Genomic DNA, 12,877 nt, shown 5'->3' on the forward strand with positions numbered 1-12,877 from the left:
AGACTAATTGATTAGCCTTATGAACAGTTTAACTCTTCATCTGGAACAGTCTATTCTAATCTCATTTCCTTCCTTCTATGTTTTTGTGCATTTTCCTCTCTTTAAATTCCTATTCAATTCCCTTTCCAAAACTTTAAAAAGTATGAGGGGTAGAAAGCCACACTACCCATCTGCAAATGTTTCTGATGTAGGCATGCGTATTATAATGTTTTCTAGAACAAACTATACTTTTTACAATTGCTACCTAGATTTTGGACTAACCTATTGAGCACATCCAGTTTAATTATTGCACCATCGCAAATCCCATCTTCAACAGTTTCATGAAATGACCTGAGGTTATAGCAGGAAATTGTAATATGATTGAGACACTGAAAATTAATATGGAAACATAGTTTAAAGGGACAAGGTTTGTTACAGTATAATTTAATCCAGAGGGTTTACACCAGACATTTGAAAATTATACCAGAGCTTACCAGTACAGATCTGGTGATAAAGACATGTCAAGCATTAACAGCTTTGAAAACAGTTTTCACTATGTAAAACAGATGGAATTGTTAAAACCGAACTCCCTGGAAACTAGATGCACTGTACATCACAGTACGTAAGAAAAATTTGTTATTCAAAAGGGAGCCTACTGGCTCAAACGTGCTCGTCTTCTACTGTAATAAAGAGATGTTGCAGAATCTTAAATTATCATAATTAATTTGAGATTAGACCTCCTTGTAGACTTCAGCATACAAACATATAACTACATGAAGCCTTGATTTCAAAACAATATAAATATAGTAAAAGAGTTCTGCATAAACCAAACTTCAAACACTTGTAATTATAACCACAGATATATCACATCTGTCAAATGGACAAATGTTTGACTTAGAAAACATACCACTGAAAGTTTCTACACTGTGTTGTTCCAGCAACACGTAACTCACAGAAACAATGCTTCATTTGGCATACAGTAAATGCTAACTGTTACATATTAACTTAATAGATAGACCGCAGAAAACAAGTAGTGACAGTGTACTGTACAGAACTTGTGGGCACATGAATTTAAAAGCAATCCATATTTGTGATCTTTAAAAAATATCAATCCACAGAGGGTAAGACAAAGGTTTATCTACCATGTGGTACTGAGCAATTCTAAACTGGAAGGTCTCTAGTCCTATGACCCACCTGCACTGTATAAGCTGATCCAAGCCAGCAAGAAAATGATCTTGCATTTTTCAGCTAAGGATAAGAATCAGGTACAATTCCAATCTTGTAACTTGCACTGGAAACACACGTACATAGTGACCAAGGATATGTCTGCTCCAAAGAACAGCTACATCAGACTCAAAACTTTAACGGCTGCTGTCAGACCTGCTGAGTTTCTGATTTCATTAAAAACAAGTCTGGTTATGATCCACATATAATGTACTGCAATGCTTAAGTTAGGTTCATTTACTTGGACAAGTTACTGAAGGGCTGTTTATCACCCTTGGTGCAGAACAGGATGACACAGCATCGTTCAGGAAAGATGGGGCTGAAAATAAAACAAAAACAGAAAAACAGATTCAAACAAAAAAAACTCCTCAATTAAGATCTTAATTTTAAATTCAATTTTACATTGTGTCAAAACTTTCTGTTCCCTATTAGCATTTTATAAAAGAACTAGTCAGTTAAAGATGCAAGAATCCAAACTCTATCAACAATTTTCAAAGTATAGAGACAAACATGGAACTGGGATACAGAAAATTAGCTTCTTATAAATAAATTAAAAACTTGCTCAATGGTGAACATTTAGTGTGCATTTAGGGAACAAATAGAAATCTAAAAAAATGAATGGATCTGATTATTCTGTAGGAGATGTTGGCACATTAATGTTTTTTATTAAGGCACATGACACTGGTAAAAAGGAAAGTTGAGGTAAGTTACAAGCAACTAGACTCCACATTTAACAATGTATTTGTCCATGGTGCAGTACTGCTTCTTGATGGGAGATCAGTGCTTTCTAAGTACCATTTTCAGTCAGCTTTTGGCTTGCTTCCTCTTCATAACCAGTTCAGCCAATAGTTTGTATCTGATTATGCATTCTTCCTGCAGGACAACAAAAAAAGACAATAAGAGTTGAGTGTGTTTAATTCGCAAGCTACAGCTAGCTATAAGTTACCTTTTGAGGCTTGATCAAACATCAAACAATGCCGATAAGGAGTTTGCAAGGAAAAGGAAAAAAAAAGTATTTAGAACTGAGGGAAATTTGAAAAGGTGCCAAAAGCTTGGTCAAAAAGTGATTTTATTAGAACCTGAAAAGCAGGGTGCTGAGAGGTAATTCCAAATGTGCGGCATCATTTTCATATCATCGTTACCTTTCAATTTTACTTTTTCAAAACATCTCTGGTTGGTCTCCCATCCTTCACCAACCATTAATGAGTGCTATGCAAACTCTGCTGCTGCTTTCCTAATTCACACAAAGTCATGGTCACCTGATGCTCTTGTGCTTGCTGACCTACACTGGCTCCTATCTGGGAAATGCCTCAGTTTTAGAATATAGAACAATACAGCACAGAACAGGCCTTTTGGCCCTTGATGTTGCGCTGACCTGTGAACTAATCTTAGCTCGTCCCCCTACACTATCCCAAAATCATCCATGTGCTTATCTAAGGATTGTTTAAATCTCCCTAATGTGGCTGAGTTGACTACATTGGGAGATAGGGCATTCCACACCCTTACCACACTCTGCATAAAGAAAATTATTATCCTTGTTTCTAAATTCCTCTCTGGCATTATCCACTCCATATCTCTGTAACTTCTCCAATTCTATAACCTGAGATATCTGTGGTTCTTGTTTGGAACAGGGAATGTTGAGTAGAGATTTAATTCAGATGAAGAAAAACATGACCGTTCTGAATGGAGTTGATAGGAAGGACCTCTCACTTTAAGTGGTCATTAACCAAGGGTCACAGAGTTGGTGAAAAAAATATTTTCCATCCAGGGGATATGGGTCAGCAACTCATTACCTGAGAAGGGCAGTAGATTCATAAACTCTCATCAGATTTTCTGAAATGGCAGTGACAAAAAGTTGAATGGCTGTTCTCTAAATGTCTAATTTTGGGTGAAACCCTTGGACAGCTAAAGATCTTGTTGGGGCTCCAGAGATTAGAAAATGATAAGAGTGCAGAGGGGATACTAACATCCATGCTAATGTAGGGAGAGAATTTCAGACTCCCTCCAACATTCCTGAGAGTCACTCTTCTTCTGCATTTGGAGCAGGAAAGTATGTGTACGAGCAGATGTTACAACGGACGTAAAGACTTGGTAAGAATAGATGTAAAAACATGGTTATAACAACCCTGTTTACCTGCAGTGGCAAGCTATTAAAGAGGAAAGGCTGACTGGCACAATAAATTAGCAAAATCCACTCAGTGAGACTAAATAAACTTGGCAATCTCTGGTCGTACATTTTGTGACCTGTTTGCTCGAGAAGGTGGTGGTCACCTTTATGGATTCCAGGGTCATCAACAATTTCTCAAAGGAAATTAGGGGTGCACAAGAAATGTTTGTCTGGGCAATACCAACATCTTAAGAATGAATATAAAAAACATAACCCATTTGATGTAAAAAAGGACCACAATGCAAACTGCTTACTAATCAAGAAAAAAAAAGAAGAGAATTACTTGGGCTCTAAAAGCAACAGCCATCAGAAATAGTGTAACTCACAATGACAAGTTCAGATACTCAAAGACAAGATTTAAATCACACTGATACAAGCAAAGTTGTGGAAAAGTAGTTGTGCATTTGGTAACCTGGCCAAATTTGATATGGGCCCTGAAACTTCATGGGTCTTTTATCACTCAGCATTTATGGTTTAGTTTATGTACAAATAAATTACACTTTACCTCCACTCCACATTATTGTTTCTCGCTGATTTCACCAAGTCATGATATCAGCCATGCATTCCAAGCAAATGTCCTGTTTTTGTTTACTGGTACCATAAAGGACATTGTAACAAATGCTGAAGTGCTTTGCTTCTCCACTTAGGGTAGAGAATGTAGTGGTATAGCAGTAATGTCACGAGACTAGAAATCCAGAATGCCAGGTTAATGTTCTTCGGACAGGGGTCTAAATCCCATCTTGGCAGATGGTGAAATTCAAATTCCATTGAACAAAAAGAAAAGCTAGTTGAATAATGATCATGTAAACACTATCAATTGTTGCAAAAACCCATTAGGTTCATTAAGGCTCTTTAAATCAACCATCTTTATCTGATCTGGCTTATATGTGACTCCAGAGCCAATGTGGTTGACTCTAACAGCTCTCTGGGCAATTAGTGCTGGCCTAGCCAGCAACACACTGTGAACACATTTACACATGTTAAAATAAAACATCTTTGAACCTCTACTCCATCTATACCAAATATTCCATTTCAAAGGATGGAAAATCTTGAGATAGGTCAGCAGCATGGTGGCTCAGTGGTTAGCACTGCTGCCTCACAGCACCAGGGACCCAGGTTCGCTTCCAGCCTTGGGCAACTGTCTGTGTGGAGTTTGCGCATTCTCCCAGTGTTTGCGTGGGTTTTCTCTGGGTGCTCCGGTTTCCTCCTACAGTCCAAAGATGTGCAGGTCAGGTGAATTGGCCATGCTAAATCGCCCATAGGGTTAGGTGCATTAGTCGGAGGGAAATGGGCCTGGGTTGGTTATTCATCGCAGGGTCGGTATGGACTTGGGTTTTGGTAGTAAATATAATACAAATTAAGTCATTTTGAAACAAAGAACTAAAACCCAAGTTTACAAACTGACAGACTGTGAGGCGCCTTTATTACTAGGATGGATCGAGTTCCTGAAGAATGACTTATGCCCGAAACATCGATTCTCCTGCTCCTTTGATGCTTCCTGACCTGCTGCGCTTTTCCAGCAACACATTTTTCAGCTCTGATCTCCAGCATCTGCAGTCCTCACTTTCTCCTTGTTGGGTTGAAGGGTCTGTTTCTACACTGTGGGAAGTCTAGTCTAGTCTAGTCTAATAACTTTGCAATTTGAATGCCAATTTATGCACATACATATTATGGCAGAGGAGCAGGAAGGGAAAGAAGGAGGCTTAAAAGGGATTAGGAGCTACTGTCCAGAAAAAAAGTTGTCATTTTCCCATCTAAAAGTTGCGTTTATATCTTTGGAGTTTGAACTCATTTACAGGAACACTTTTTTTAATTACAATATTTTATTCACAAATATTTTAAGCTTAAAAGAAACCAGAGGTTTAGGTACTAAATATAATACAAATTAAGTTATTTTGAAACATAAAGAACTCAAACCCAAGTTTACAAACTGACAGACTGTGAGGCGCCTTTATTACTATGATGGATCGAGTTTTTCCATTATATAGAGCACATTACCTTTGTTTTTCCTGGTACACATTTTGCTATTTTGTCCCAGCGTTCAGAAGTCCCCTTTGGATACTGTTGCAAGGCTAACTCAAGCAGTTTTTGTTGATTTTGGTTCCATAATTCAGCAATTTCTTCTGAAGATCGTATCTTCCCTTTCCTTTTCTTCTCCTCATCACTATCATCATCCAGTTCTGTGTTATCAAAGTCCCTCTGGCGCCTTCCTTTTGGTTTCTGTTCAACGTCTTCTTGGATCATAAGAGTTCTCTCTGATGTTTTTGCAGTTTTTCGTTTCCGTGGTCTAGTCTCTGTGGATAATGCCTCAGTGTAGTTATCTTGATCACCTCCATTTTCAAATTCATTTTCTTCTTCAACTTCCTCATCCCTTTTAGTGATGATGTGGTCAGGCAGAACTGTTTCACGTTTCGCACTCTTTACAGTCTGGGATGCAGACTTCAAATCCAATAGTTTTATGGTTCCTGAATACAAAATATTGGATTAACATTTCACATAGTGTAAGTTTTGATTTAAAACAATATTTATGTGAACAACTTTACCTCTCTATACATATCTATGCAGGTGAATAGGTAATTATCTACCACATGCACGTCTTCCCCCCCCTTTGAAAGAACCTTTTGCATATAAATGGATCGTTGTCATCATGCCCTGAAGTTCATAGACAGGTGGCCTGCCAGGAGAATTTCAGAATATTCAAGTCTGGAGGTAACAAACAGTTATAACGGTTTCACTAGTAAATGGGGCTGAGGCATGGAAAGAATCAGGTGTGACAAAATTATTAGCACTGGAAAGCAGGTGGAATCAGCAATTCAATTCAGGATCAAACAGGATGTAACGTTTACAGGGAGTCTGGGTTTTGCTACAGACATCAACTGAATTGATAGAAAATTGTGTGAAGGGTACAGAGTTCATGGCTGTGCTTTAAGAATGCGACTTCAATCTTCCAAAAAGTTAACTGAAGAAAAGTAAGGTGCATTCATTTCAGACAACACAAATTCACTGGAAGCAATGGTAGAGTTTGATGCTTATCAGGAGAGTTTGGCCCATTAGAATTATTTCACAAATAGACAGCAGGAAGCTGAGCAAGAGGAGGGGTCCAGGATAAATCCTTGGAGATTAGAAATGTAACAGTAGCTATGTAAACAGAAGCTTGCTGAAGAGCCTCTGACTGCAAACGGATAACAAATTTCATATTGGCATGTACTTAGAGCAATGCCATTGAGAAGGATGAAGGGGAAGAGGAGATGCAGAAGGATAGTGTGTTAAATCATGTCAAAGATGGCCAAGACCCCTAATGTTACAGACATGAACGATGCATTTTGTGATGCATTTCAGTGCCATGGCAAAGGCAAGACCTGTTTGGAGAATTCCTTTGGTGCTATAGTTAGGGAAGGCTATTTGTTAGAAAGTAATAACTACAATTTTTAGGTAGCTAATTAACATTTAACTTGTAAACTAACAGCCAGTAAAGGGTTAATTATGTCGGTTGGTGGGGTTGTGTGTTCCGCCTGTGAGATGGGTCAGTTATGGACGCTGAAAGCATCCCTGATAATTCCATCTGTGGAAGTGAACCCAGTTTCAGCTGCTCACTGATCGAATTGATCGGTTTGAGTGGCAGTTGGAGATGCGAGGCAGCACACAAATGGGAGAGAACATCATAGGTAGAAGTTATAGAAATGTAGTCACATCCAAGGTACAAAATGATAAATGCGTGATCGCTAGATGGAACAGACAGTCAGTGCAGGGGTCCCCTGCAGCTGACCCCCTGTCAAATAAATATTCTACTTGGCTATGGACGGAGGAGGGGAATGACCCAGCAGGTGACAGCAGCAGCCAGAGTTGTGGCACCACAGCTGACCTCTCTGTACACAGGGAAGGGGACAAAGGGTAGTAGAGCAATAGTAATTGGAGATTCGATAGTCAGGGACACAGATAGGCACTTCTGTGGCTGTGAGAGAGACTCCAGGGTGGTATGTTGCCTCCCCGGTGCCAGGTTCATAGATGTCTCTGAGCAGGTACAAGGTATTCTGAAATGGGAAGGTAAACAAAAAGAAGCTATTGTCCACTTTGACATAAATGTTATAGGTAGGAAGTGGGACAGGTTCCTGCAATGACAATTCAGTGCGTTAGATAGCAAACTAAAAAGCAGGACCTCAAGGGTAGTAATCTCAGAATTACTCAACCTGGCATGTGCTATGAGGCTAGGAACAGATATAGAGTAAAACTTAACACGTGGTTAAAGGCCATTGTGGACCATTGGGATGTCTTCCAGAGCTCCGTGGAACTGCAGAATTAGACTGTATTTGCAGTCATTTAGAGTCTGGATTAATGCATGCAATTATGATGTTTCTATCAATGAGACATGGTTGAGGGGGAGGACAGGATTGGCAGCTTAATATTCCAGAATATCAATGTTTTAGGTGAGACAGAGGAGGAAGCAAAAGAGGTCGGTGAGTTGCATTACTGGTTAGGAAGCATATCACAACTGCTTTGAGGAAGGACACCCCGGAGATATCTTGTAGCGAGCCATATGGGTAGAGCTTAGGAATAGGATGAGTGCAATCAGAATGCTGGGATTGTACTACAGACCTCCTAGCTGTCAGCGGGAGTAAAAAGAGGGGATATGTGGTCAGATTCTGGGAAGATCCGAAAACAACAGAGTTGTTGTGATGGGTGACTTTAACTTCCCCCATATTGACTGGGAGTCCCTTAGTGTGTGTGGCAGGCCTGGACAGGAAGCAATTTGTTAGGTGTGTCCAAAGGGGTTTTTTGAAACAGTATGTGGCTAGTACACTAGTCCCAAGGACCGGATGGGATCTATCCCTGTGGGTGGCAAGGAATTGGTTTGGGCCTTAATAAATATCTTTGAATCCTCTTTGGCTTCAGGCAAGGTTCCAAAGGTCTGGAGAATGGTCAATGTTGTTCCTTTATTTAAGGAGGGAAATAGGAGATAAACCAGGTAATTACAGGCTGGTGACCTGATTTCAGTGGTGGGGAAGCTGCTGGAGAAGCTACTGAGGCAGGATTTATTTACATTTGGAAGCAAATGGACTTATTCGGGAGAGGCAGCATTGGTCTGTGCAGGGAAGGTCATGTCTCACCAACTTGATTGAAGTTTTTGAAGTGGTGACAAGAATAATAATTGACGGAAGGGCAGTGGATGTTATCTACATGGAGTTAGTAAGACATTTCATAAAGTACCTCATGGCAGGCTGGTATAAGAGGTAGAGTCTCACGCGAACCAAGGTGTGCTGGCTAGATGTATACAGAACTGGCTTGGTTATAGACGACAGAGTAGTAATGGAAGGATGCTTTTCAGAAAGGAGATCAGTAACTAATGGCATTCCACAGGGATCAGTGCTGGGGCCTTTGTTGTTTGATATATAAAAAAATGTAAGTGGTCTGATTGGCAGGTCTGCAATTACGCCAAATTGGTAGAGTTGCAGATAGTGAGGAGGATTGTCAAAGGATCAGTAGGATATAAATAGATTGCAGTTTAAGAGGGGGGTGCTGGGTTAGAGGGTTGGATCTGGAATAAGGTACTGGGAGGGGAAATGAAGAAACTGGTGAAATCAACATTGATCCTGGAGGATCGCAAGGTGGAAGATGAGGCATTCCTCCTCCAGGTGTCAAGTGATTAGGGTTTGGCAGTGGAAGAGGTCAAGGATTGCATGTCCTTGGCAGAGTGCAAGGGGGAGTTGAAGTGTTTGGCCACAGGGCGGTGGGGTTGTATAGCGCGTGTGTCCCAGAGATGTTGTCTGAAACATTCCTCAAGTTGGCATCCTGTCTCCCCAATGTAGATGGGACCACATCGAAAGTAACGGACACAGTAGATGCATATGTGGAAGTATAGGTAAATCTCTGATGGAAATGTGTTGCTGGAAAAGCCCTGCTGGACCAACTTTCCTCATTCCTGAAGAAGGGCTAATGCCCGAAACGTCGATTCTCCTGTTGCCTAGATGCTGCCTGACCTGCTGCGCTTTTCCAGCAACACATTTCCATCTCTGATCTCCAGCATCTGCAGACCTCATTTTCTCCTATAGGTAAATCTCTGTCCATTGTGGAAAGATCCTTCGGGGCTTGGATGGAGGGGGGAGGCGTTGGCACAGGTTTTACATTTCTTGCGGTGACAAGGGAATGGGCCGGGAGTGAAGGATGGGTTGGTGAGGGAGGCGTGGACATCAGAAGGGAATCACAGAGGTCGGGGCTTGGATGGAGGGGGGAGGCGTTGGCACAGGTTTTACATTTCTTGTGGTGACAAGGGAATGGGCCGGGAGTGAAGGATGGGTTGGTGAGGGAGGCGTGGACCTCAGAAGGGAATCACAGAGGGAATGGTCTCTGCGGAATGCAGATAGAGGTGGGGAGAGAAATGCAGAAATGGCGGAGGATGATGCAATATATCCAAAGGTTGGTGGAGTGTGAGGTGAGGACCAGAGGGTTTCTCGCCTTGTTTCGATTGGAGGGATGGGGTTCAAGGGTGGAGGTGCGGGAAATGGAGATGCATTGGAGGGCATTGTTGACCGCATGGGAGGGGAAAAATTGTGGTTCCTGAAGAAGGAGGCCATCTGAGATGTTCTATGGTGGAATTAGTCCTCCTGGAAGCAGAAGCAGCAGAGGCGGAGGAATTGGATAGCGTTTTGCAGAAGGCAGGGTGGGAGGAGGTATAGTCCAGGTAGCTGTAGGAATCAGTGGGTTTGAAGTATATGCCCGTGTTGAGTCAGTTGCCAGAAATGGAATGGAGTGGTCCGGAAAGGGGAGGTGTCCGAGATGGTCCAGGTGAACTTGAGGTCAGGGTAGAAAGTGTCTGTGAAGTTAATGAACTGTTCAACCTCCTCGTGTGAGCACAAGGTGGCACCAATGCAGTCACTGATGTAGGAGAGGAAAAGGTGGGGAGTAGTGCTGGTGTAACTGTGAAAGATGGACTGTTCCACGTACCCGACGAAGAGGCAGGCATAGCTGGGGCCTATCCGGGTCCCCATGGGAACCCCTTTGGTCCAGAGATGACTGTATTGGCACTACCTCATGCTCCCATGAAGAGGTTGAAAAGTTCATCAACTTCCACCCTGATCTCAAGTTCACCTGGACCATCTCCTACAGAGTGTCTGAGTGTCAACTGCATTGCTGTGGGTCTGGAGTCAGAACCAAGAAAGACCAGCAGATTTCTCTCTCTGTGAACCAGATGATTGTCCAGTAGTTTCTCAGTCAACACTGTATTTTTGTTGCAAATTTAATTAACTTGATTTAAATTCCCCAGATGTCTTGGCAGGACTTGAATTCATGTCTCTGGATCATTTAGGTAAAAACAATGACTGCAGATGCTGGAAACCAGATTCTGGATCAGTGGTGCTGGAAGAGCACAGGAGTTCAGGCAGCATCCGAGGAGCAGTAAAATCGATGTTTCGGGCAAAAGCTCTTCTGGATCATTTGCCCAGGCCTCTCCATTAGTGGCCCAGTAACAACCATAATGTTAAAATATCCCCAAGTGTATATCGTGGACTCAACATTTTAACCATATAAATGAATAATTTATGTGAAGAGCATTATAACTGTAGATCCAAGTTTGCAGATGACACTTAGGTGGCACAGTAAATTTAACAGATGGCTAACTTAAAAAGGTATATCGACAGTTGAAGTGAATGTGCAAAACAACAGATGAAGGTCTACATTGGCAAGTGCACAGTCACCCACTTTGGATCCAAGGAAAACCAAATGGGAAGAGTTTTTAAATGGCACAAAACTAAAATGTGGAGAAGCAACTGAATTTATATATCCACATACTCAAACCTAGAGGACAGCTACAAAAAGTAATCCATAAAGTTAACAGAATGCTGCTCTTTACTATAAGGGGTGGCAGGACACAATGGGAAGGAAGTTATGTTTCAGTCTTACAGAGGTTTGAGCATTCGCCACCCGGGGTACTCAGAAATAATCACAAATTAAAAAAGGAATAACACGAACTATTTTCCTTCTATTATACCAAGTCTTCAAGTTTTAAATTATGGCGGGAGGTTGCATAAGCATGAAACATGGCTTGGAATTCCTTGATCTCAGAAGACTTTTAAAATGATAAAGAGATTAGTTAAGAATAAATACAAAGCAACTGTTTTGTTTGGTAAGAATCCAAAACACCGAGGGCAGGAGCCTTTTATGGATATACCCATTTCAAACAGGTACACTATTTTGGAAAATGTAGGGGGTGATGGATTCTCAGGGGAACATAGCACGAACAGCCAAGTTTCTGGTATTGAGACTGGCTCGAATGCAACGAAGGCTACGTCAGATTCCAAGAGATCAATTATGTTCGGGGTTTCTGTAGTCCGAGGTACAGACAGAAGTTTCTGTGGCCAGCAGAGAAAAATCAGAATGGTGTGTTGTTTCCCTGGTGCCAGGATCAAGGATGTCTCAGAGGGTGCAGAATGTTTTCACGGGGGAGAGGGGCCAGCAAGAGGTCATTGTTCACATTGGAACCAACGATATAGGAAGGGAAAAGGTTGAGATTCTGAGGGGAGATTACAGAGTTAGCCAGAAATTTAAAAAGGAGGTCCCCAAGGGTAGTAATTTCTGGATTACTCCCAGTGCTACGAGCTAGTGAGGGCAGGAATAGGAGGATGGAGCAGATGAATGCATGGCTGAGAAGCTGGTGTATGGGAGAAGGATTCACATTTTTGGATCATTGGAATCTCTTTTGGGGGAGAAGTGATCTGTACAAGGAGGACGGATTGCACCTAAATTGGAAGGGGACTAATATACTGGCTGTGAAACTTGCTAGAACTGCTTGGGAGATAGTGAAGAAAGAGATCAATCTGAGACTGGTACAGTTGAGAACAGAAGTGAAGTGAATCAAACAGTCAGGGTCAAGGTAGGACTATTAAATTAAACTACATTTATTTCAATGAAAGGGGCAGAACAGGGAAGGCAAATGAACTCAGGGCGTGGTTAGGAACATGGGACTGGGATATCATAGCAATTACAGAAACATTGCTCACGGATGGGCAGGACTGGCAGCTTAATGTTCCAGGATACAAATGCTACAGGAAGGACAGAAAGGGAGGCAAGAGAGGAGGGGGAATGGCGTTTTTGATAAGGGATAGCATTACAGCTGTGCTGAGGGAGGATATTCCTGGAAATACATCCAGGGAAGTTATTTGGGTGGAACTGAGAAATAAGAAAGGGATGATCACCTTATTGGGATTGTATTATAGACCCCCCTAATATTCAGAGGGAAATTGAGAAATAAACATGTAAGGAGATCTCAGCTATCTGTAAGAATAATAGGATAGTTATTGTAGAGGATTTTAAACTTTCCAAACATCGACTGGGACTGCCACAGTGTTTAGATGGAGAGGAATTTCTTAAGTGCGTACAAGACAATTTTCTGATTCAGTATGTGGATGTACCTACTAGAGAAGGTACAAAACTTGACCTACTCTTTGGGAAATAAGGCAGGGCAGGTGACTGAGATGTCAGTGGGGGAGCACTTTGGGGCCAGCGACCATAATTCTA

The 12,877-nt window shown here is 41.6% G+C and overlaps 1 protein-coding gene across 3 annotated transcripts in view; it reads right to left on the minus strand.

The window, feature by feature from the left end:
- Positions 1–392: 392 nt before the first annotated feature.
- The window catches only part of dnajc1 (DnaJ (Hsp40) homolog, subfamily C, member 1), a 242,884-nt gene continuing 230,399 nt past the window's right edge, over positions 393–12,877 (minus strand). For all 3 annotated transcript variants that reach the window (XM_043690433.1, XM_043690435.1, XM_043690434.1), the window contains 2 exons: positions 5,369–5,835; positions 393–2,076 (listed from right to left, as the gene is read on the minus strand). In XM_043690433.1, the coding sequence (XP_043546368.1) occupies positions 2,008–2,076; positions 5,369–5,835 (536 nt within the window). In that variant the 3' untranslated portion in view covers positions 393–2,007. The remainder of the gene's footprint in view (positions 2,077–5,368; positions 5,836–12,877) is intronic.

Source organism: Chiloscyllium plagiosum, chromosome 5 (assembly GCF_004010195.1).
Source record: "Chiloscyllium plagiosum isolate BGI_BamShark_2017 chromosome 5, ASM401019v2, whole genome shotgun sequence".
NCBI lineage: Eukaryota > Metazoa > Chordata > Chondrichthyes > Orectolobiformes > Hemiscylliidae > Chiloscyllium > Chiloscyllium plagiosum.